The 26034-nt window shown below is 40.3% G+C and overlaps 1 protein-coding gene across 1 annotated transcript in view; it reads left to right on the top strand.

Moving 5' to 3' along the window:
- The window catches only part of SUGCT (succinyl-CoA:glutarate-CoA transferase), a 623067-nt gene extending 598857 nt beyond the window's left edge, over positions 1 to 24210 (top strand). Inside the window, exon 14 of the mRNA XM_044004982.1 lies at positions 22876 to 24210. Within this exon, the coding sequence (XP_043860917.1) occupies positions 22876 to 23039 (164 nt within the window). The 3' untranslated portion in view covers positions 23040 to 24210. The remainder of the gene's footprint in view (positions 1 to 22875) is intronic.
- Positions 24211 to 26034: the final 1824 nt, after the last annotated feature.

The raw sequence follows: 26034 nt of genomic DNA on the forward strand, positions 1-26034 counted from the left end.
AGAATCAGTTCCAGTTTGTCATGTTTTCTGCCTTTTGAAGAAAGAAGTTATCATCAATTCAAATAAAGGATTTATTAGTTTTTCTACTTTGAACAGAGTCAGGACTTCAGTAGATATCCAGTTAGTTGGTGTTTCCCATAAGTATATCACACTTCTTGATCTGTGCCTGGAACTCATCCATGTGCTCCTTCTGGCTGGCTGGTCTACAGTATAACTCTACCACAATATCCTTTTTGTTTTTTTCCTCTGCTCTGGTTCATTAATTTCCTAATGGAGTATATCTTCTTGACATAAAACTGAACTCCACTACTCCCTAAATTTAATCTATAACTTTTGAATAAGGTATATGCTTTCAGAGCTATATTCCAGAAATAGGTTACATCTCTCCAAGCCTCAGTGCTGTCTATGACATCAAATCTGCCTCCTTGAATTAAACTCACTAGTTCATCGTGTTCCTTACACATAGTCTGGACATTTGTGTATAGACATTGAGTCATAGACAGATATTTCTACTGTCTCTCTCCTCAGACATTACCTGCTTGGATTTCTGAACTTCCCTCTGGGTAATCTTGTTATACTCTATCTCTTACCCTCCATAATGTCTTGCTTAGTTGGTATATGTGTCATTTGATGGATTTGAAGAAGCATGGACACAACATAGTGTCTTTTGATGGATTCGAATAGTTTTTCTCCATCTCCCTACTCCCACCACAGTATTCAAATTAAAGCCTACTTAACCAAATCTTTACATCTCCAAGTAAATAGATTTTTTCAGGCCATCATAAGAAGCCTATTCTTGACCAGATTTTTTCCATTCCTGTGCTTGTATTCCTAGACGCAAAAATCATCGTCCCTTCCCTTGACATCGTCTTCTTAACTCACTGTTTATTTCTGTGGGGACCAATTTCTAACTGGGGAGTGTTAACTAAGCGGCTCACCACAATACCGGGGCAAGGAAAGAGACCGGCAGCCTCCCTCAAAACAGAGCAGGATTTCTTTAACAGGATCAGTAGGATTAAGGGATAGGAAATAAAATGGGAAAAGGGAAATTAGACAACTTGGATACCACCACCGCTCAGGAATCATCTGAGAATACACAGCAGCATCTTCCACCTCCTTCCAGCTTCCAGCTAGAAAGCTGGAAAAAAAAACCTCCCTTCTTCCCAGCACACCCCACACAGCCCCCAGCCAATGGCATGGCCACTCTGACAGTTGCATGACTGCCCTCACTAGGCTTCCAATCATTATAATTTTGCCAGGCCCATGTAGGCGTCGGCGAGTGGTGATGACATGAGGTACCCGCACCATGGCAATGGTCTACAACCAGTGGGTGGAGCACCTTGCAGTTTGTGGAGCCCCAGGCCAGTGCGCACTGAGGTTTCTTTTTTTTTTTTTTTTAAATTCTAGCCAAAAGATGGGGTCATAAAAACCTCAAATAACAATTAATTCATTACATTTCTTATATGTTCCCCTTCTGAATTTCCTGCCCTCAATCTGTAGCAGTGATGGAAATCCTATCCTCAGGGCATTAGTTCCTTAGTACGTCATATTCTTTAGAGATGTTCCTTATAATAGCATTTTTCACCTCCACATGAATCACCAGAAATGGATTTAGGTGGTTAGATTTAACAAACATTAGGAGCATCTCCATCTAGTTCCAGATTCATAACCCAGAAAAACAACTTGCTTTTCTATTGGCCATGTTGAGTCAACCAGTGGCTTCATCAGAATTTTCCTCAAGGAGTCAACAAGCTTATTCCTTCTTCCTATAACCCAGACTGGATGCCTTTTTCCTGACACTAGAAGTGGAACCTCATCATCATTCCATAGAGCACAAGCATCTTATTCCTCCCACTAGCATCAGACTTTATCTTTTATGGAAGCCACAACAACAAAACTCCCCCAAACCGAGTCATTTCTCTTTCTTATTTCTTGTGTCCTCTGTGCTACATTCATAAGTCTTCTAGCCTTCTGACACAAATTGGTCAATTTCCTCTGTCTCTTTAGAATATTTTTCTCTTGGAGTCATCCTTCCACTCTTTTAAGGAATGTGCCATTGTCCTTGATGAGCCGGGGAGTAGAGAGGTGTCTGGATCTCCAGTATCTTCACTTCCTCCTCTGGCAGGGCACCAATACCACATAGTTGTTACTGGGCATTGGAAGAAATACAAGCATGACATAGAGTCTTCGGTTCATCTGAATATTCTTCTCGCCTTGCATGTTTGCCTAAATCGAGATGGCTGGCCTTTTATTGCTCTTGGTGTTAAATAGGAAGGAAAGCTGTCTGGTCTCTGTCCCAGGTTTCTGTCATCTAGAAAGGACATTTTAAAACTGGTATCACCTCTCTGCTTCCCTTTTTGTGTTTTTTTCAGTCCTTTCTCATATAATCTGGCATAACTTGCTTAATATTTGATTTAAAATTTTAAAAAAATCTACCATTATACCATAACAGCTTTCAATTGTTATATTTGAATAGGACTTTGATAAAAATCTATCTTTCATTCATTTTTCATTTTTCTTTTTCTTCTATCTCAATGAGTCAGACAATAGATTCTGCCTGGTTACTGCACTGTCATTTGCTATCCATCTTCTCATTTAAAAGAGTTGATCCCCAACCCTCCCAGTTGTTGGGGTGAGGCATCTTCTGAGTGCTGTTATCACTTTGTCTGCCTCAGTTTCCTCATACGTACAGTAGGAATAGTAACTGTGCCTACCTTCCCTGATTGTTGTGAGGATCAAATCTGTAAAATGCTTTGTAAATGCTTTTAAAACCCTATAGAACTGATCCCTATTATTATGGCTCTTTCTTCTGTTTTTGTTTTGTTTTTATTAAACATAAAGCTTTGAGAGTTGGGGAAGTCAGGTACAGTGCAAACAGTGATTGGAGTTTATTGGCCTCACAGCAGCGGTTACTGGAGCTGTCAAAGATTTGGCCAATTCTGTTTTTGAGGGTTCGCCTAGAGAACCTAAAAACTTGAAGTCAGTAGACACTGGGACTTGGTTCAAGTCTAAATCAGGACGGCTTGACATTCTGTCCAAATCACACATATTTTCAAGCCTCAGAAAAATAAGACACTTTCTCAGATTTTGCTGTTAGGGTTCTTTCACACATCTCTGGTGGGGGCATTGTTCCAAAAGTGCTCTTTAGTCTGATGAGTTCAGGCAAAATGAAGGCGAAAGAGGCATCGGGCGATAGAAGAAAGAGTCGGACTTGGGCTTGGATTCAGAGGACGTGGGCCTGGATCTTGCCTGCTGTACATTCTCATGTCACCTTGGGCAACTCATATTCCTTCTCTTGCTTTCAGTTTCCTCAATTCCAAACCGAGGGGGGCTGGACCAGGAGGCCTCTGAGGTTCCTTCTGGATCTGGAGCTATGGTCCTGCAGAGGAAATAAGTTTGGATACTACCAGTTTGACCATGGCCACATCATCCATCACCATATATTTGTTTCTTCCTCTAAAAAAGAGAAATAGTACACAGTGGAATTGGACTTGATAGTGTCTGAGGTCCCTCCCAGCTCAAATAGAACAAAGATAGCAATTTATAGCTTTTATTTGATTTGATTCCCACAGTAATCTTTTGAGGTATGGAGAAGACTGAAGCTCCTCTGTGAGCAAGGACTCTGTGAGCCTATAAACAATGTCATATGGCTAACAGGTATTAAACGCATCCTGACTCCAAATGGAGCACTCCTTGTTGTATATGATACAGCCTCTTGAATAAGATTCTGCTCTAAGATGTTGATCCAGATTAATTCAGGTCAAAATAGATCATATGAATAATTAATATTAAAACCAAAATAAAAAACCCTTTTTTACAGCATTTTTTTAAAAAAAAATCTTTTTTTTAACTTGAATTTTTCAGAAAATAGTTTTTTCATGAAAAAAATACATTAATTCTATGCCACTCTTTGGGTTGGAATGAACCAGAAGACCCCTTGGAAGAGTTAGTGGGCAAGAAGGAAACGCGCAAAGCAGAGGGAGACAAGTTGAAAGAACTTCTGCTGAACTCCGGAAGACTCCAGAGCCTTGACATCAGAGCCTTCTCTAAATTCCATGGTATCCAGAGCCAAGAATAACCACCTGGTCCAGCTTCCAGGCTGTCCTTCATGTCTCCAAGATGAACCTCCATCTAATTCGGCTTTCTTGACTGGAAACTTTATTCCCCAGTTCTCTTCCATGGTGCTCTGAGGCAGAAGAGGTGAAGAGGAGGTCATGACTTTGAAGGTCGATGAAGTTTATAATGTTCTGGACCCAGGCTCCAGTTGAACTGATACTGTTTTCCATGCTTCGGGCTGACCAAACAAAGTCTTGGGAACTTGGCCACAGAGAGCGTGTTGAATCTTTGAATTACGAGGGTGAAAAAGAGAAATATTGATTATCTTGGCAATGTTTACACTGTCATCAAGGTGGTTTATGGCCAGGCTGATCATTTGGAGAAGTGTTGAAAAAAGCAGGAGGGTCAAGGATAGTTCAAGGAGGAGAATCAAGCTTGTAGGCAAGATGCCCAGCTTCTTAAAGGACCCTCAGCAAAAGGCTTAGGACCTCCCCTGGGAGCCATGACTTTGGCAGATGGACATGGATGGGACTTTCCCATGGTTACTTGGATCTATGGTGAGGTCCAGGACCTGATATGACCCTTTTCCTCATTGAGTAGTAAAGGGTTTGGGGGATGAGGATAAATAAGTGCAAATTGTCCAGTCTTTCTCCAGAAGGAAAAATCCATGTTAGAACAGATCATAAAATCATAGAATTGTAGCAATTATTTGGTCCAAACTCCACCTGAAAAGCAAATCCTTTCTACAACACACCTTATAAATGGGCATCTAGTCTTTGTCACCCATTGGGGCCCATCCCATTTAGAGGTCTCATTGTTAGGAAGTCCCATTCCCCTGCCCCCATTCAATCCTAAATTTAGATTACCTGCCATTGCTCCTACTTCTGCCCTCTGTGGCCAAGCAGAACAAGTGCAATCTCACTTTCATAGGAGAGGCTTTCCAATACTTTAATACCGCTATAATACAAGCAGTCTTTCCTTCTTCAGGCTGGACATCCCCAATCCCTTCAGTCTATCCCCCTTTTGGGGCCCTTATTATCTTGATGGTCCTTCTGTGGAGACGTTTCAGTTCATTAATATCTTTCCTAAACCACAGTGCCAGGAATGGAACACAATATTCATGGCTTGTTTAGTCATTCAATCATGTCCAACTCTTTGTGACCCTGTGGACCACAGCATGCCAATGATGTCCATAGGGTTTTCTTGGCAAAGATATTGCAGTGGTTTGTTATTTCCTTCTCTGATTCATGAGTTACCTCTATGCTTATATGCTTATAGTGATCTGCTAGGGGATAGCATTAATGTGACTTCTGATGTCAGAAACACACACATATGCATATCTATTCTCTTCCTTTGACTGGGTATTTGAGAATCTGGTGTTAAATTTTATTGAAGATTGGAGTTATGGGGCATGGATTAAAAATACCATTTTCCTTATTCATCAGCTTCCATATTCATCAGCTAGCCACCAATATTTTAATCAACCAACCAATCAATAAATATTTGTTAATCACCTACTATGTGCCAAGCCCTAAGCTAAGTACTGAGGATACAAAATATGCAAAAGATAGAGTCTGCCCTCAAGGAGCTTACAATTTAATGGGGGAGACAACAGGCATATGTATGTATGTATGTATGTATGTATATATATATATATAATTTATGTGTGTATACATATACATACAATATATATATATACACATACACATAAATATGTATGTGTGTGTGTTGCATACACATACACAAAGCAAACTATATACAGGATAAATTAGTGGATGGAAGGCACTGGAATTAAGAGAGGTTGGGGAAGGCTTCCTGTAGAAAGCAGGATTGTAGTTGGACTTAAAAGGAAGCCAGGGAGGTCAGTAGTTAGGCATGGAGAACAGCCACATAAAATGCCCCAGATTGAGAGATGGAACAGCCAGGCGGCCAGTGTCACTGGCTAGAAGAGTACATGGTGGATGAGAAGGTCTAAGAAAACAAGAAAGAGAGGAGTGAGCTACGTTATGAATGGCTTTGAATGCCAACCAGAGGATTTTGTATTTGATTCTAAAGACAATAAGGAGCCACTGGAGATTATGGAGTGGTGAGTTCACATGATCGGACCTTCAATTGAGGAAAATCACTCTGGTGCCTGAGTGGAGGGTGGATGTGATTGGGGAGACACTTGAGGTAGACAGACCTACCAGCAGCTATTGCAGTAATTCAGGGTCTGACACGGGGGTAGAGTGTCAGATGAGAGAAGCATGCGTTTTTTGAGAGATGTTGCAGAAGTGAAATTGGTAAGCCTTAGGAATGGCTTGGGGGGGGGGGCATTTAGGTGGTGCAATGGATAAAGCACCAGCCCTGGATTCAGGAGGACCTGAGTTCAAATCTGGCCTCAGACACTTGACACTTACTAGCTGTGTGACAGTGAGCAAGTCACTTAACCTTCATTGCCCCACCTAAAAACCAAAACAAACAAACAAAAAAAGAAATTGCTTTTATATGGGGGAGGGATATAAGAGATAGTGAGGGGTGGGGAGCAAATGAGGCAACAGTATTTAATTGATTATTTGATGGCCTCCACACCAATTTGCTCTAGTATCCAATGTATCTATATTGAGGACAGAAAGAAATGGGTTAAATTTCATGCAGGCCATGCTAATCCATGGTACTTGTGAATCTTGGGTGACTTGTGCAAGGAGGTCCCAAGGTTTGGAGCACAGATCACATTGTTGTCTCTAGAGCTTCGATCATCCTGGATGCTTTAACACAGAACCCAAGGAGTGCTATGGATGGGGACTCTCTCAAAATATATCCCAAGGTACATGTATTCTTTATGACCTTTCTTTTTCACCATGTCATGCTGATTTGGATGGTTTTAGCCGGTCTTATCTAATATCCAATGGGTTTAACGTGTCCTAAATGGGTGGCTTAGCTCGGTGCTTTGGATGCTATGGCTGGTAGGCACCGTACACAAAATGTTGTGATGATGATGCTATTGAGGTCAAGCATTGAAGGGGAAATTGCCAAAGAAGCCTGGGCTGGATTACTCATTCTTTTCAGCCAAATGAAGTTTGTCTCCTTGTGATGCCAGTTAAGCCTTGAAGATTAAACAGTATCTCTAGCAAATATCTTAACCATGGACTCAAGGAGCCAAAATAAAAAATGTTTTGCTATGGAATTTCATATATTCTAAGACAGATGTTTGTTTTTCTTCCAGATTCTTGACTTTGGGAAATGTAGTGCACAATTCCAACATGACAAAAAATAAAAATAAAATATTCCTGTTCCAGGCACCTCTAGCTTGCCCATTCCTACTTGAGGAAGACCCCGGTGATCATACTGAGGGAGGGGAATAATTTGTGATGAATCTGACCCTTGGTGCTGATTTGAGTGAATTGATCTTGAACCACTGCACAATTAAGGGTTTCAGTAGACATTTCTTGGCCAGAGCTAGAAGATGCACGAATTTCAGGGAAATGTCGCAGTTGAGACCCCTTCTCTGATATTGCTAGGACTTTTCCCCCACTTACCCCACTTGTTCACACCAACACCTACACCCTCTGCTCTGTTTCCCAAGGGAGACAATTGGAGGAGGAGTGCCTACTTGGGAAAGGTTCCCCCCTTCCCAGTGGTACGAGGCTGCTGTTGGCCGCTAGTAACCTTTGCCATGCCATGACTGGGAGAACCTGGCAACAGATAGAGAGGGTGATGAGTCCTGTTAACTCAGAATGTTGGTCAGAACTTAGAACTTTGGGTTTTTATAGTCCCAGGGTCCCCTCCTGCAGCTCCTGATAAAGCTGAAAGAATTAAGAGCTCATACCCCTAATGCTGATTAGGAGCCTTTTGAATAGTGGGGAGTGGCCATGAGGCCTTCTTCCTTGCCTCCTTGCTGTCTCTTCAGAGATTCCAGATACTTCCATTGAGGACAATCATAGGAGTGGGTTGACTGTTGAGAAGGAGGATTAAAAAGAGTTAAGCAATATAAAAAAAAATTATTCCTGGCCCAAAAGTCTATGATTCCTTCAATATTTTAGGTACCATACAGCTGGGTACTTGGCCTGAACAAGACTTGTTTGGATAACTACACTAATAATAATACTACTAGAACCAGCTGGTACTATAATTTGTTGTTTGTATTATATATATGTGTGTGTGTGTGTGTGTGTGTGTGTGTGTGTGTGTGTATGTATATATATATATATATATACAAACACACATATATAACATACATATTATATTATATATACTTTGATATTATATGTGTTTTATATATATATATATTTATATGTGTGTGTTTACTCCTCTATAAAATAAGAATGATAATATGTTCATTATGTACTCCACAAAGTTGTGGTGAGATGTCAATGAAACTATGTCTGTAAACCCTCTTTCAATTTTGATACTGAGACATTGAGGACTCATGGATGTGGGTCATCCTCTAGCGACACCAATCATTGCCCATCCTTCCCTTCACATCTCATTCCCCTCTCATCCTTGTCCTGCCACCTTGCGGTTGCTTTCATTTAGATCCTTAACATTCTGAGGGCATTAGTGTAGTGCTCAGCTGCCCAGTGATGGCAATGGAGTGAGGAGAGGGAAGCAAAATGATGGTACTACTATTACTATTCGCACCACCACCAGTACCACTACTACTACTACTAGCTAACATTTATATAGACCTCAAAGATTTACAAAGTACTTTACAATTATTGTTTAATTTGATCCTCACAACCACCCTGGGAGGGAGGTACTATTATTCTTCCCATTTATAGATGACTTGGAGTAGTTGCTAACTTCTCTTAGCCTAATTTCCTTTATGTGTAAAATATAGGGATTGGACTAGGAGAGCTCTCTAGGCCCTTCCAGTTCCCAGGTCTATGATCCTCAAGGCCTTTGTGGTCTTGGACAAACCCACTTCTTGCACTTCAGTTTCCTCATATATAGAATGAAGGTGTTAAACTTGATGACTGCTGCAGACTCTCTGAGCTCTAGATCTATGATCCTGATGTGCTGAGTGGCCTTAGATAAGTCACTGACTGTTCCTGAGCCTCAATGTCCTCTTCTGTAAAATTAGGGCATTAGACTTGATGACCTCTTAATTCTCTTCCAGCTTTAGCTTTATTTTCCTCTTCCATTTGGGGTCCTGTGTCATAACCTTCAAGGATCCAGGTTTACCATGATACTAGCACAAGGCATTATGAGGGTCACTGAATCTGTAAGCATTTGTGAAAAGTATTGAGTGAATGAAAAAACATTTATTGAACCCTTACTTGTGTGCTAGGTCCTATGTGATGGACAATGTGCTAGGCTCCATAGGCACAAAGAATGAAGCAAGTTGTTTTCTCCAGAACTTTGTATTCTAACTAGGATGTTGGAAGGGCTCACTCTGACAAAGACAGAAGCAAGTTCAGTAATGTTTTGTGGCATCTTGACAAGGTGCTACCCCCAACTACAGGAAACTGTGACCTCCTTGAGAGTAGTAATTTGGTTTTTTTTGTTTGTTTGTATTTCCCCTTTGTCTGTATCTACACAACTCAAGCACTGAAATGGAATCTCTATCTCTTCCTAAGCAATGCAACCTGCATCACCCGTGCTTTACCCATAATGGATAGCAAGTGCGTGTTAGATTAGACTGGAGGATGGTGCACTTGGGAAGGGCTGTGGCAGTCCTGGGAAGGCCAATGTGTTTGTCTTCTAAAGTATGGGAACCCCGGGATGTCTCTTTTTGTCCTTCTTTAATGTCATCATCTTGAGTAGACAAGGGCATTAAAGGCATCTTCCATCTGGTACGTTGCTTTCTATCGGATCTTGTTTCCTTGGTTGGGGGAAGTTAGTAGGAAATTAGTACCCCGTGCAGTCTAGGCTGGTCTAGAGTGGTAAGATAACTCATATGGTATTGTGGGGCCCCACTTGCTTTTCTGTGTGATAACAGTAACTAGGCAAAGTTGTTTCCAAGCTGTCTTCTCTGAGTACCTTGCTGTTGTCAACCCTCTTGCCTAGTGAGGCTTTTCAAAGCACAACAATCAACTCTCCCTTTATTTTATTTTTAAAAATATAGATTGTAGACTTGTAGCTGGCCAAGCTTGGATGGTCTCAAATCATCCAAGTCACTCATTTTACAAATGGGAAACTGAAGCCCAGGGAGCTTGCCAAAGAGATGTAGAAAGTATCAGAGACTGGATTCAAACTCAAGTCTTTTGATTGCAGCATTATTATGATTTCAGCCAGATTATGTTGCTTGATTTGTAAATCTCTTTGCAAACATCAGCTCACGTGAACTTCTCAGAGCTCTCTGAGGATGTAGTTTCTGCTTTACAAATGAAGAAACCAAGTTCCAGAGAAATTTAGTGACTTGCCATCTGTCCCACAGCTGGATGTTAATGAAGGCCTTCCTGAATCTGGGTCCAGTTCGCTGCCCACTGAGCCATTCTGTTTCCATTTGCTCAAAAGCATGATGTGATTTCAGTGAGATAAGAATGGCTGTGAGGGTACAGGAGAAGGCTCGTTTTTCTTGGTCTGGTAACACACACTGAGGGATACCCTGCAAGCCATGAAAGAGTCCTGCTTTTCTCAACCATATCATTAGCCTTGGGTTTGCTCCTCTCTGGCGTCCTGAGATGGGACTAATTTCTAGGATGGAAGTTTGTGTCCTTTGTTTTGTCCAAAGTCAAGCATTTCTGGGAATCACGGAAGCAGGGCTGGAAGATACGTCAGAGATCACCGAAGTCCGACGCCCTCATTTTACAGATGAGGGAGCTGGCGCTCCAAGAGGGGAAGCTCCGGGTCATAGAGGTAATCTGGAAGAAGCCAAAGGCACAACCTGATTGACTCCTGAATGTTTGGGCTCAGTGGGGGAGAATTGAAAGCTGCTTTCTCCAATTCCTTCTGCAAGGACCCAGGTGCATCTTGCTTCTTGCAGACAGCACCCCCGTATGGGTTTCTGCCCTCTAGTCAATAGATGTTTGCCTAGTACATCCAACTGAAGGAAAGTTTCAAGGTATCAGAGGATAAGTATGGGCAGAAACCATGTGAATACTCATAAGTTTGGGGTCATTGGGGGTCATTGCTATAAATGTCTGCACTTATCTTGGAAACAGTGTGAGTCAGAGTATATTGGCTGGGAGAGTCCTGGAATCAGAGAAACACAAGTTCAAGTCCCAGTCCTGACACTGCTGACTGTGACCAAGGGAGAGTCATAACATCTTCGGGCTGCTGGGATCTCTCTAAGACTTGAAGTTGTAGTTAAGTTGCCAATCTGTATGTGGGGAGAGTCTCCATACAGGGAGTTCTCTAATAAAATCATAGGTTTATGACCAAAAAAAGTCTAGTGTCACATTATACTACTTCATCTTAAATTTATTTTGTAATTTATCTTAACAAATTTCTTTCTTTCTTTCTTTCTTTCTTTCTTTCTTTCTTTCTTTCTTTCTTTCTTTCTTTCTTTCTTTCTTCCTTTCTTCCTTTCTTCCTTTCTTCCTTTCTTCCTTTCTTTCTTTCTTCCTTTCTTCCTTTCTTCCTTCCTTTCTTTCTTTCTTTCTTTCTTCATTCATTCATTCATTCATTTATTTATCTATCTATCTATCTATTTATTTATTTATTTATTTATTTATTTTTGGGTGAGGCAATTGGGGTTGTGACTTGCCCAGGGTCACACAGCTAGTAAGTATTAAGTGTCTGAGGTTGGATTTGAATTTAGGTCTTCCTGACTCCAGGGCCAGTGCTCTATCCACTAGAGCACCACCTAGATGCCTCCCTAACAACTTATTTTTTACATTTCTCTTATCACACCAAGTGGGGATTGTTGTTGAGTTGAACCAGTCATTTCTAACTCTTCCTGACCCCATTTGGGGTTTTCTTGGCAGAGATGCTGGAATGGTTTCCCATTTCCTTCTCTGGGTCATTTAATAAATGAGGAGGTGAGGCAAAGCAGGTTACATGACTTGTACAAGGTCACACAACTAGTATCTGAGGCCAGATTTGAACTTATGAAGATGATTCTTCCTGATGCTCTATACACTGTATCATCTAGCTTCCACTAGCTATACCCAGTGGGCAATGTGTGGCAATTGATAAATGAGGATTAGAATTCACCAGCCAGGAGAGAAATTAGAAGAACATTCATAAGAACCAGAATGGGATTAAGTAATGAAAAATTTAGGAAAGTTCATTTAAATAAAGAGGAGTTTAAAAAACCCAAAGCAGGGATGGTTTGCTGCAAATAAAAAAAGGATCTGGAGGTCAGAGTGGTGATATCTAGGCAATATGGTCCTTTGAAGTTGCTATAAAAGAAGGACTATAAGGAGGGATGTACAGAACAGGTCCCAGTGAATGGTTTTGCTACATAAGTAAGAGAAGTCTACCTCTCACCACTGAGAGGGGAATAGGACAACTTGGGGAGAGTTTATAGGCATAGCCACAAAGATCATGAAAGTTCTGGAGAGTGGGATCCATAAGGAGAGGTTAATGGATCTGGGATTGCATTTTCCATAAAATAAAACATTGGAGGCTGACCTAATAATTGTCTTCAAGTATAAAAGGGGCTGTCATAGAGGGAACAGTGACCAGATGCTCGCTACAGACCCTTGCAGGCATGTTAAACATGACACCTTTTGTTTAATACTTAAATTGTGAACAGTTGTGTCTGTGTTTCTTTTTTCCATTGACTAGTTAAGAAAATTAAGGTTTGCAGAGAATATTTTATCCAGGCCCATGGGTAGCATGTATGGGTTGGCAGACATTGCTATAACAAGTGACAATGTCTGCTATACTTCAAGCTTCTCCCCATTCTAGCTCATGTTCCACTCAACTGCCAAAGTGAGCTTCCTGAAATGTAAGTCTGACCCTTAGCATCCCCCATTCAACAAATCCAGGTTTCCCCTGTTACTTCTAGGATCAAATGTGAACTCTGGTTTGCCATCCAGAGCTTTTCCCATCCAGGGCTACACCTACCTTTCCAGCCTACCCATTCCAACTCACCTTCCAACATTTAACAGTCCATTCTTTGATCTTACAAAGCTTGGGTGTAAGGAGGCAACTATAGCAGGGGACAGGATGACACAAAAAGAGTAATCATTTTTTTTCATTGATACAGGGCAGACCCTCTTTTGAATTCCCATATCTTCTTGCTCTTTTCCTTAATACAAATACGAGGAATTTTGTTTTCATAAATGTTGCAATGGCACCAAATATTCCATCCAGGCTCCCTGCACCAATTCAGAATCCTCCTAGGGACTTCTAATTCCTTCTTCCAGGCAAGCAGTAGGATTCTAGTATAGACTTAGGAGCTTCCTACTCAGGGAGTTAGAATTTGATCAGACTCACCACATAAGTCCCTAAGAATTGTCCATGGAAGGAAATGATATGAGCAGCTTGACCTGTCCCTTACATGGTTGAATTCAATGTGCCCTTGGAAAAGCCCAGTGGAGACAGCTAGCTTGAAGCAATTCTAGCCTCAGTTCCAATTCGTGGAGATTTTCAGAAGCACTATCTACCCTAGCATATGCCCAGTTCCAGTTGGCTAGGCTACCATCTTGCTCAGAGTCCTCAGTCAGCTGGCCAGGAATCTGCCAAGTCTCATTCTAATCTCCTCTGAACATATTTCCCCACATTTTTAATTTTCTAAAATGACATACTTAAATTGGGGAAGGGGGTGACAGGAGGGTAAGTATTGAGATTTGACCAAATCTTTAAAACCAATCTAATAATACATTGTCTTGGGCAACAGTGAGCCAGGGATTCTGGCATGATGGGTGTGTGTGTGTGTGTGTGTGTGTGTGTGTGTGTGTGTGTGTGTGTGTGTGTGTGGCTTTAGAAGCTTTAAAAGGAAGCAGGTCCTGAGCAAACACAATGGCAGATAAGTGATCAAGCATGGCAGAGGAGAGAATGAGAAAAGATGAGTGTGGCAGAACTTCTGAGCAGGGAAAATCCCCTGGATCTCCGCCAAGGGTCTCCTTTCCCCTTTGGTGAATTTTATGTGGAGGATGAAGGGCCAAGCTGACAGCTCTGGAGACAGAGGTCTTGTTTCTGGAAGAGCAAACCAAAACAATGCTTTCCATCCATAGAATTCCCCACATAGCCCAGAGCATTTTATCAGCTTTGCCTAAGGTCCAGGTGCCATTCAGCAGAGCATTCAGATATAGCCCTGATTTCTGCTTCCTGTGAGCTTCCTCAGAGAAATATGGTTTGATCAATTATTTTTGTGGTCTAAAAGATAGGTTGTTCTTATGATTAAGATCATAATATAACATAATGTATCATAACATGACATGACATGAAATGACATAACATAACATAACATAACAATATAACATAACATAAAAAAGATCAAAGCATTACCTAAGTGGTTTTTTTTTTTTTTTTTTTTTAGTGAGGCAATTGGGGTTAAGTGACTTGCCCAGGGTCACACAGCTAGTAAGTGTTAAGTGTCTGAGGCTGGATTTGAACTCAGGTCCTCCTGACTCCAGGGCCGGTGTTCTATCCACTGCGCCATCTAGCTGCCCCGCATTACCTAAGTTTTAGTGAATACCTGGCCTTTGAAGGAAAGGAACAGATATTATGAGTAAACTAAGGTAAATAATAGTATAATTTTTTCCCATTCATCTCATATCCCAAACAGAGAGACAAATCCAGTAGAGGCTGTGGAAAGTGCGCTCAGTAAGTTGATCTACATGCCTTCATAGGCCATTCTTATGTGAACTCATCGCAGAGATTCATCCGCTTTTGAGTTCTGGTATTCAGATACTGTAGTCTCTTGTAGGGGGTGGAGTTTTGCCTAGAAACATTTGGAAATAAATGAAGTATGATTGTGTCAGGACTTTGCATAATTTTCCTCTTAAAGGATACCTAACATAGCACCGGCCTAATGACAGAGACTGGAGTCTGCCAAGGCCTGACAACTACAAGCAATGCAAGTTGACTTTGACCCATAGCCAACTGGGCACCATTTCCACCATGGAGTTTGAACAGACGGGACCTGAGCAGTTGACTAGGAGATAGTGATGTCAACTATCATTCAGCCAACATGCTGAGATGCTTATAGAGAAGGACCCATTTCTTTGCTGAAGCAAATAAAGTAGAGGTCCCTGAACAAACTTGTCTCATGCTCTTGACAGCCTGAATATTTGCAAATTGTCTTTGCAGCCTTTTTTCCCTTTCACACATTTTATGGTTCTGCTAAAGTGGCCCCCTTACTGCTCATCCCATAGGACACTCCATGCTTCTGCACTGACCATCTTAAAATCCCCTCTCTACTTCCTCCTCACTTCTAGCTACCTCCTTGAATCCTGAGTCTTCCTCAAGATTCAATTCAGGTGCCTCCTTCTCTAGGAAACCTTGTCTGATGCCTCTCCCCACCCCCAATTATTTCACATCTAACCTGTACCTCTTTTGTCTATACTTGTTGCATGTACCTGTTGTTTCCTCTCAGAGATTATAAGCTTCCTAAGGGCAGGACTGTTTCACATTGGCCTCTGTGTCCCTAGCATTTAGTACAGTGGTTGGCACAGAGGCATAGGTTTTTAATAAAGTCTTGTTTATCAGTTTATTCATTGAACGATAAGAATACTCACTGTTCTTGCTTCATTTAAGACTGATGAAAATAAAAATCACTCTACTCACAAGCACCATCATTTGGAATGTTTTCCTACCTCCCTTATGACTTTTAAAATCTCTGGCATATTTCAAGATTTAGCTCAAGGCCATATTCTAGAGAAGGTCTTTCCTGGGCTTCTCAGCCCTAGAGCCTCCCCCCTCTAGGGGTTCCTGTATATATTTATTTTTGCTTTTCATTGTGTCTCCACAGTTTCTGACATACAGTAAGGTCTTAATAAATGTGTATTGATTATTTGATAGCTCAGAAATCAAAATTACATAAATGGAACCTTCTTCAGAGCTGGAGAAGAGTGTTAGTATTTGTTGAGTGTTGCACAATTGTCTTAATGCCAGATTTTTGAGAACTTCATAGATGTCATGTGACAGGATTGCTTTGAGGACTTCACAATGAAGCATTCCAATAACCACTTTTTCAGTGAATTAAACTTGACATTTATAAATTGAAGAATACCTTGTATTTTTATAAATTGACTCAGTTCTCTATATATTTGAGAAATGAGGCCTTTACTGGAAAAACTTGCTATAACAACTTTTTTTTTTCCTCAGGGTTTTGTTGTTCTTCTAATCTTGGCTGCTTGATCTTGTTTGTACAAAACACTATTAATTTAATGTAATTAAAAGGATCCATTTTACATATTATAATGTTCTCTATCTCTTATTTTATAATAAATTCTTCCCTTATCCATACATCTGACAGGTATGTTTTTCCCTGCTCCCCTAATTTTTTTTTTTTTTTTAGTGAGGCAATTGGGGTTAAGTGACTTGCCCAGGGTCACACAGCTAGTAAGTGTTAAGTGTCTGAGGCCAGATTTGAACTCATGTACTCCTGACTTCAGGGTCGGTGCTCTATCCATTGCACCACCTAGCTGCCCCAACCCTAATTTGTTTATGGTATCACCTTTTATCTCTAAATCATGTACCTATTTTGATCTTATTTTGTCATACATTGTGAGATCTTGATCTATACCTACTTTCTATTAAAATGCTTTGTAGTTTTTTTCAGTAATCTTTGTCAAATAGTGAGTTTTTGTCCCAAAATCTTGGATCTTCGGGTTTATCAAACACTAGATTACCACGGTCATTTACTACTGTGTCTTCTGCACTTAATCTATTCCTCTGATCTACAACTCTATTTAATGGCCAATATCAGATTGTTTTTGATGATTGTTGCTTTGTAACAGTTTAAGATCTGGTACTGTTACACTGTCTTCTTTCATGTTTTTTTCCCATTGAATCTCTTGATATTCATGATCTTTTGATCTTCCAGATAAAATGTTATTATTTTTTCTAGTTCTATAAAATATTTTTGGTACTTTGGCTGCTATGGAACTAAATAAGTAAATTAATTTAGGTAGAATTGTCATTTTATTATATTTGATATTCCTCAAATTGTGTTCATATAGTTCCTTAGTGTGTCTTGGAGGGTAGATTCCTGAGTATTTTATATTATCTGTAATTTTTTAATGAAATTTCTCATTCTATATTTTTCTGTTGGACTTTGTTTATAATATAGAGAGATATTGATGACTTATGTGGGTTTATTTTATATCCTGCAAATTTGCTGAAGTTACTAATTATTTCAACAATTTTTCAGTTGATTCTCTAGGATTATCTAAGTATACCATCATATCATCTGCAAAGAATGGTGGTTTTGTTTCCTCATTGCCTATTCTTATTCTTTCAATTTCCTTTTCTTTCCATTGCTATAGCTAGTATTTCTAGCAAAATATTGAATAATAGTGGCTATAATGGGCATTCTTGCTTCATCCCTGATTATATTGGGAAGGTTTCTAGCTTATCCCCATTATAGATAATGCTTGTCAATAGTTTTAGGTAGATATTATTTATCATTTTAAGGAGAACTCCTTCTATTTTTATGTTTTCTAGCATTTTAATAGGAATGAGTGTTTTATTTTCTCAAAAGCTTTTTTTCCTTCTATTTAGATAATTATATGATTTTTGTTATTTTTATTATTGCTATGGTCAATTATGCTGATAGTTTTCCTAATACTGAAGTAGCTCTGCTTTCCTAGTGTAAATCACACCTGGTCATAATGTTTGATCTTTGTGATATATTGCTATAACTTCCTTGCTTGTATTTTATTTAAAAATTATGCATCAATATTCATTAGGGAAATTAGAATACAGTTTTCTTTCTCTATTTTTTGTCCTTCTTGGTTTAGGTATTAGCACCATATGATTACTAACTGTTCATTTCCCTCCATCCCATTTTTCCCCTGTTTGTCCTCTCTCTGTCTCTCTCTCTCCTCTGCCTGTCCCTCCCTGTCCTCCTTGTCCTTATATTAGCACCTGCCCTCTCCTATTATCAACTACTCCCTTCCTACTTCCCTGTTAGGGTAAGATCTGTTTTTATATACCACTAAGTGTATATGCTATTCCTTCTTTGAGCTAATTCCAATGAAAGTAAAGTTCAAGCATTGCCCAACCTCTCAATTTTCCCCTCCACTGTATAAGCTTTCCCTTATGTGTCTCTTTTTTGTGAGATAAATTTCCCCATTCTGCCTCTCCGTTTCTTTTCCCATTGCATCCTTTTTCTCACCATTTACTTGTTTTTTTCTTTTCTTTTCTTTTTTCTTTTTTTTGGTGGGGCTATGAGGGTTAAATGACTTGCCCAGGGTCACATAGCTAGTAAGTGTCTAGTGTCTGAGGTCGGATTTGAACTCAGGTCCTCCTGAATCCAGGGCTGGTGCTTTACTACTGTGCCCTTGCTGCCCCCTCCTTTTATTTTTTTAAAACATCCCATCACAGTCAACTCACACCCATGTCCTCTATGTATATGCCTTCTAACAACTCTAATAATGATAAAGTTCTTAGGAGTTACACGTATCATCTTCTCATATAGGAATACAAATAGTTTCATTCTATTGAATACCTTATTATTTCTCTTTCATGCTTACCTTATAAAGCTTCTCTTAAGTTTTATGTTTGAAAATCAAAATTTCTATTCATTTCTTTAGTCAAACATCAGGAATGTTTGGAATTCCTTCCTTTCATCAAGTATATATTTCTCTCTGAAAAATTATACTCAGTTTTAATGGATAGGTTATTATTGGTTGTAATCCTAGCTCCTTTGCCTTCTGGTATATCATATTCCAAGTCCTCTGATCCTTTAAAGTGGAAGCTTCTAAATCTTGTGTGATCCAAAATATGACTTCATGACATTTGAATTTTTTTTTATCTGTCTGCTTGCAATATTTTCCTCTTTGACCTGAAAGTTCTGGAATTGGACTATAATATTCCTGGGGGTTTGCAATTTGAGATCTCTTTTAGGAGGTGATTGGTGGATTATTTTAATTTCTATTTTACTCTCTGGTTTTAGAATATCAGGGAAGTTTTCCTTGATAATTTCTTGAAATGTGTCATCTAGGATCTTTTTAAAAATTAATTTATTATTATTATTATTATTTTTGTGGGGCAATGAGGGTTAAGTGACTTGCCCAGGGTCACACAGCTAGTAAGTGTTAAGTGTCTGAGACTGGATTTGAACTCAGGTCCTCCTGAATCCAGGGCCAGTGCTTTATCCACTGTGCCACTTAAGCTGCCCCCTAGGATCTTTTTTTTTTTTATCTTGGCTTTCAGGTAGTCCAATAATTATTAAATCATCTCTCCTCAATCTCTTTTCCAGGTCAAATATTTTTTCCAATGAGATATTTCACATTTTCTCTTTTTTTTCAACCTTTTGACTTTGTTTTATCGTTTCTTGATGTCTCCTGTAGTTATTAGCTTCTACTTGTCCAAATATAATTTTTAAAGTGTTGTTTTCTTCAGTGAGCTTTTGTACTTCTTTTTCCATATGGCCCATTTTACTTTTCTTTTTGGTGGGGAGGCAATGGGGGAAAATGACTTGCCCAGGGTTACAGGGCTAAAAAGTGTCAAGTGTCTGAGGCCGGATTTGAACTCAGGTCCTCCTGAATCCAGGGACAGTGCTTTATCCACTGCACCACCTAGCTGCCCCCCCCATTATACTTTTAAAGGAATTTTTTCCTTCAGTGAATTTTTGTACCTCTTTGTCCATTTGACCACCAGTTCTGGTTGTTTTTAAAGGAATACTTCTCTTCAGTGAATTTTGTGCCTCTTTTTACCATTTGGCCAATTCTTTTTTTAAGGTGTTATTTTCTTCAGTATTTTTTGCCTCCTTTACCAAGCTACTGGATCTGTTTTCATAATTTTCTTACATCTCTTCCCCCCCATTTTTCTTTTCCCTCTCTGATTTTGAAAATCCTTTTTGAGGTCTACCAGGAATTCTTTTGGGGCTTTTATCCAATTCGTCTTTCTTTTTCCTTTGAGGATTTGCTTGTAACTCTTTTCACATTGTTGTTTTATTCTGAGTTTGTGGTCTTGATCTTCCCTGTCACCATAGTAACTTTTTAGGGTTAGGAGGTTTTTTGACTCATTTTCCCAGTTTATTTCTTGACTTTTAACTTTATGTTAAAGTTGGGCTCTATTCCTGGGGTGGAGGGGTCACTCTCCCAAGCTTCAATTCTTTTTGTTGCTCTGTCCAGAGCCAGTTCTGGGGGGAGTCTGTTTTCAGTTCTTCCCAGGTGGTATGATGTAAGGAGAGGTGTGATCACTGCTCTCCTGGCCTGTGCTTGGGTCTTTACTCAGGAAGGGACCTTGTTCTTCTGTAGTAACAAGTGCTAGTGCTCCTCTTGGCCCTGAAAGCATGACTTGTGGCCCTGCTGTCCTGCAGCCTCAAGTGCTAGTGATCCTTTCTGTCTTGGAACCAATACCTGGCACCTTCTCCCTTGTGAGCAACCACAAGCACTCTTCTTCCCCCTGAACTGTGGCTAGTTCCCCCACTTCTCTGGAGCTTCAAGCACTAATGTCCTAATGTTCTTCTCTACCCTGGAGCTTCAACCCAGAACTGCATATGGGCAATGCAACAGAGTCCTAATCCCAGTGCTATCAAAGGGTCCCCTGTCATCTTCTTCTGAGAAGTCATATGACCCCTTTCTGTCTGCGGGCTGAAAACTCCTGAAGCTGCTGATGCTACTGATGCAGTTGCCTCTAAGGGCTGCTGCTGGCATTGCCACCATGTGGCATGTGCTTTGCTCTAGCTCCTACCTCCACTCCTTTGAGATAGACTTTTCCTGCTGACCTCTCAAGTAATCTTGGGCCAGAGCATTGTTTTACCCTGAACTTTTGTCAGTTCTACTATTGCAGAATTCATTTTGAGGCATTAGTTTAAAGGTGTTAGGAGGGCAATTTGGCAGATTTCAGGTGAATTTCTATTTCTACCATGTCATTTTGGAAAAGTTGGTGCTTATTATAACCTGAGATAAACCCCTGAACATTGAAACTGTATCATTTCATTTCAATTCAATCAGAGGAAGAAATGAAGTATTTATTAAATACTTACTGTGTATGGGGCATTGTGTAACGTGCCACAGCTCTGGGAGGCAGATGCTATTATTATCTCATTTTATAATTGAGGATTATGAAGTAAATAAACAGAAGTTAACTTTCTAGGGTCATTAGCTAGCAAATGTCTGAGGCTGGATGTGAACTCAAGTCTTCTGACTCCAGACCCAGCACTCTGTATATTTTACCACCGAGCTGCCTCTAGGAGCAGTTTCTACTATAGAATCTGCCTATGACATATAAATAGATCTTTTGCCAACCAAACCATTTGACCATGGGGACTGTATTTCTGGAGTTCAAATGTTATAGCTCATTGATGAATAAAATAATTTGTTATAGAAATTCTTAAGGCCCATTTGCATTTGTTCATGGCCCTTTCAATTCCATCCTTAAATATCTTTGCAATGAGCTATCTGATTTTGATGCTGCAATAAGCTTTCTGTCAACTTTTTCTTTCCACTTTACTTTTTACTGTTTTGAAGTTGTACTACTCATAATACTCCATCATCCTCAAAGATTTCATAAATCAGTTCCTTTTATAAAGAAGTGTTGCTATTGACTGATATGTCTATGTGTCTGGGAAGGAGATTCAGTGTTTGCTGGATGGCTTGGTTTCTAGGCTTTTTGGTCTCTTTTTTGTAGTGACTGATTTACGTGAGTTAGGCTTTCTGAGGGAATGTTGATAATCTGTATCAATATGTGTTCTTTTATCCATTTCTCAGTTTTAAAGTAAATAGCTTGTTTAAATAAGTCATATTGGAGTTGCCTCATTTATATCCCATACTGCCTCATTTTTATTAATTTACCTAATTTGAGATGGGCTTTTTCCTTATCCTAAAATCCAATAATATGACCGTACACCTAGAACTGATTTATAAATGACAATCACAATAGTAACCAGTTGTCTCCTGTCAAGATATAATCAATTTTGTTTATATTGTGTTATTTGTTGCAGTGGGTAGGACAATAAATCATAGCATAGTCCTTGCCTTCAAGGAGCTTATGGAGTATTTATTTAGTTTGCAAATAACCAGGTTAAGCATTAAAATACTATGGATTCAAATGAGGAGATAGTAACAAGAAGGAGGGGGTGCTCTACAGGGTCAATTGTAGCCTGAAAGGTGAGGGGGGAATGAAGACTTGGAGTTAATGTATTTTGTAGAAATGATGCTTTGGTGACCTAAAGGTCCGGGAGGATTTAGTGACACTTTTGAAAGATATTTTTAAGGAAGTCTTCAGAAAGAAGCCTTTCTATGGAGTGGTGGGAGAGAAAACCAGATTGAAAGGAGCTGGCCAGTGCAGGTGTGGAGAAGAAGTTGATGTGTCTAATGTTGCCTTTTCCAGAAGGTTGGCAGGGAAGGAAGGAGAGTTATGGAACGATAGCTATGGAATGGCCAAATCACTTACCTCCCTGGACTGCAGTTTTGTCATCATTGGGTGGCTTCTGCATTTGGCTCCAGCGCTAATTGGATACTCCCATGAGCCTTAGCTGAGAGGGGCTGTCTTGGACCTGAAAAGCAGAGGGCACTTCTGGGAAAGGGTTGGCTGCTCCCATGACCAGTACAGCTCCTTCCATTTACTCATGCTAACATTCATGTTATTGCCTTGAGGGGTGCACTGGGTAACCAACAGATGGCAGAAATATGTGACCTGTAACCTGGTTCAAGGAAAACTGCATGCCAAACTTAATTTCTTCCCCAAATGCCGGTGAATCTAGAGTGCTGTAACTAGCAAAGAAATGTTTGGTTTCCCTGACGATGCCCAAGGCTACTTGGATAATGAATTAATTTCCTAGGGTTTGTCATTAACAAGCTTCCTGTTCTCTTTCTCCTTTGACAGGACCAGCTGTGAGATACAGCGGGTTCACCATGGCTGAACCAAAGCCTCCTCCTTTGCTTGGGCAGCATACAGTAGAAGTACTGAAGACATCCTTGGGCTATGATGACAGCACCATCAGTGACCTGCTCAGTGCTGGCGTGGTAGCCCAACCTGAAGTCAAATAAACAGGGCTGTTTTCATTATGAAGAGCCCACACTGAGCACACTTGGTGAGGGCATGGCTCTTCCCTCTGGTGCCTTCACCCTTCTTTTGCTGCTACAGAAAATAAAAATGAAAGTATAATCAATTCCCCAAGAATGAGCCTGGGGCTGATAAATCCCTTGTCACTTCCTTACATCTCCCCACACCTCTGAAATCCCATAACATTTTTTTCCAGTTAATGCTCCAATTGCAGGGTCATCTTGAGGCAATGATTTCATTCCCTGATTCCCCCAACCCTGAAAAAATCCTCCTCATTCAGATCCTGCTAATTGCCCTAGTGTTTGCTCCAGGCACAAGCACGAGGATGAGGAAGAGCAGAGCCTGGACAGAGCCTGGCAGCCTCTGAGTCTTCTCGGCTCTCCACTCACACATAAAGCCTGCATTTAAACCGTTGTTATGAAGTCAAGGCAATAAGCAAAATGACAGGCTCTGTGATTGATTTTAAACAGAATAACCTAATTTTGTGCTCATGAAGCCTTTGTTAATCTGTAATTTAAACCATGGCCTTTACCCATGTCCATTGTAAAACCGAGACCCACTCTCAGGCGAGGCTGTGTAAATATTTGCTTTAGGGTGCATCGCTCTCATGGTCCCATGATGGGTCGCAGACCATCAATCTCTGCTCCATCCCGGTGGCGTGGTTCCTGAGGGGAGAGCTTTGAGGGACAGGCTAGCTTGAGTCAAGTGTAGATAAAGGTGGCTCCTCCACAATGCCCAGCCCCCAGATTGGGAGGAATGGAGAATGAGCGGCCCTTGGGAGATTGGGAGTGAGGTACCTCCCCACTGCTAACAAGTTTGGCAGCTCTTTGGCCCTTGAAACCTGAGTGTTCAAGGGTATAATTTACAAGTAAAGTAAACAGGGTCCTGGAAGGCTTGAACCGTTGAAACATCGGCCCTGGAGTGGGCCTGAACATTAATTCAGACTGACACCCAGCCAAGCTAGCCTCTAGCCATGTAAGGAAAGGTGACTTGGACCAATGGCTGACCCTGTCCCTAGGGTTGCCCTTTAGCCAATATTTTCCACAGAGTGCAGAGTCCTCCCTTCATGCTTGTTATGTACTCCTTATTAAAAAAAATAATGTTATTGTATACTCAAGTTGCAACTGAAACTTTCATTACAATTCATGTTTCTGACTGTGGTTTGGCATTCCATTCACTTTCTTTGCTTCTTTCTCAGACTCTCTTTATTTTCTTTCTCTTCATCACATAACTCCAGTCTTTGGTTCTTGTAATTAACTGGAATTAAGAAAGCCAAATAAATAAGGCAGTCATCTTCTCATTGGATTAATGACAAATAGTGGAGCCTATTTTCCATGTTGCTTATCAGTCAGAAGGTTGTCCCCAGGGAATTCATTTTTTCAGCTGCAGCCACTTCTATAGATTATCTCCTAATGGGCAGAGGGGGCTGCTGTTTACCCAAGTGAAGGGAATATAAAATGGATTGGCATTCTCACCTTGAGGTACCTGCCATCATTGGATGTCTAGAGGCTACTTTTGGTAGAGCCTTTGAATCTCCCATCATGCCTGTAAACTTGAGCAGATAAGCATCTTTCAAAAACTTCAGGTTTTTCTTCTATAACATGGGATTGGCAAATAATTGATCTACCTATCTCTGAGAGTTGTAAAGATCCAATGAGATCAAGTCTCTGAATTGCTTTGTAACCATTTACCATTTTGCAAATTTCAAATATTTCAGTGGTTCTGTGACTTCATCATCTCTCCAATGATGCACATTGCTGCTTATTCCTCCCTATCTATCCTGTGTGACTCTTAGTCTGTCACAAAAATTTCTAAGCCCAATGAAGGAAAAGAAACAGCTAAGTCTCCAAGCCATAGAAAACAGGTTTATTGAGAAAGGGATTCTGTTTCTCAATAAAGCCAGTTTCAGATCTAAGACCCAAAGACTCCGAGTAGAGCCAGAATCTGGGTTTTATACCCAGACAGGGCTTGAGCGTATTTATACTCTACTATTTTTAGACAAAATTCCTCCCATTGCACCCACCAACATTATATTATCATCATTGCTAAGCTATGTAGCTCATGACTTCACATTATGGCAATAGAAAACCCATCAAAAGATTTAGAAGTGGCCATCTTGGGCCTAGCTATTACACAATTCTGCCACTCAGTCAACTTTGAGGATTGCTATCAAGGTTTTGCTTTACTTCTTATTCTACCAGTACTGACTGGTCAAGAGCAATTCCAGAGTGGCTATTTTGGGAATTCTGCCCTTTACCCTGATTGGTCCATCCTAATCACAGACCTTTAAAGGTTTAAAGGAGAATTCTTAATGTATCAGAAGACAAAGAAGTTACAATATATTCTATAGGAGAGCATTTACAGTCTATACTGTATGAGAGGAAAGACTGATTCAAGCCTATATCTAAGGGGTAGGGAAAATTTCACTCACAAGTCACTCCCTCCCATAATTTTGTCATGGAGGCATTCCTCATTTTCTCTGGCCATCTCAAATGTATCATTGGTACACACAAGCTGTCCCTACTCATTGTCCATTAGTCTCACCATGTGATCAGCCCATCTCCATCTTAGCTCAGACATTTCTTGAATTGATAAACTATATAAAGAGGATTGATATTAGTGCTGCAGCTGTTGCTGTCATACAGTGGTCAAACAGGTAGAAACCGGCCATCCTGGATGACAGCTCCATAGAGCATCCCTATGAGGCCATGTGCCTTGGCTCCTCCCTTAGAAGGGACCTCAGGAGATCTTGTTTCCCTCTCCTTGAGGGAAAAGACCATGCTTGTCATTTCTTTGTATCCCCAGTGCCTAGAATAATGCTGGGCACATAGTAAGCACTTAAATACTTGTTGACTGACTGGTTGGTTACCAATTTTACAATGCAAGTGCTTTACACACTCATCTGGCATGGGTTACTTTCTGTGGACCTTTCATACTTTGGATAGATGGCTCCATCACTGCTCTTCTATGCACACACAT

This window comes from Dromiciops gliroides, chromosome 1, assembly GCF_019393635.1.
Source record: "Dromiciops gliroides isolate mDroGli1 chromosome 1, mDroGli1.pri, whole genome shotgun sequence".
Classification (NCBI taxonomy): domain Eukaryota; kingdom Metazoa; phylum Chordata; class Mammalia; order Microbiotheria; family Microbiotheriidae; genus Dromiciops; species Dromiciops gliroides.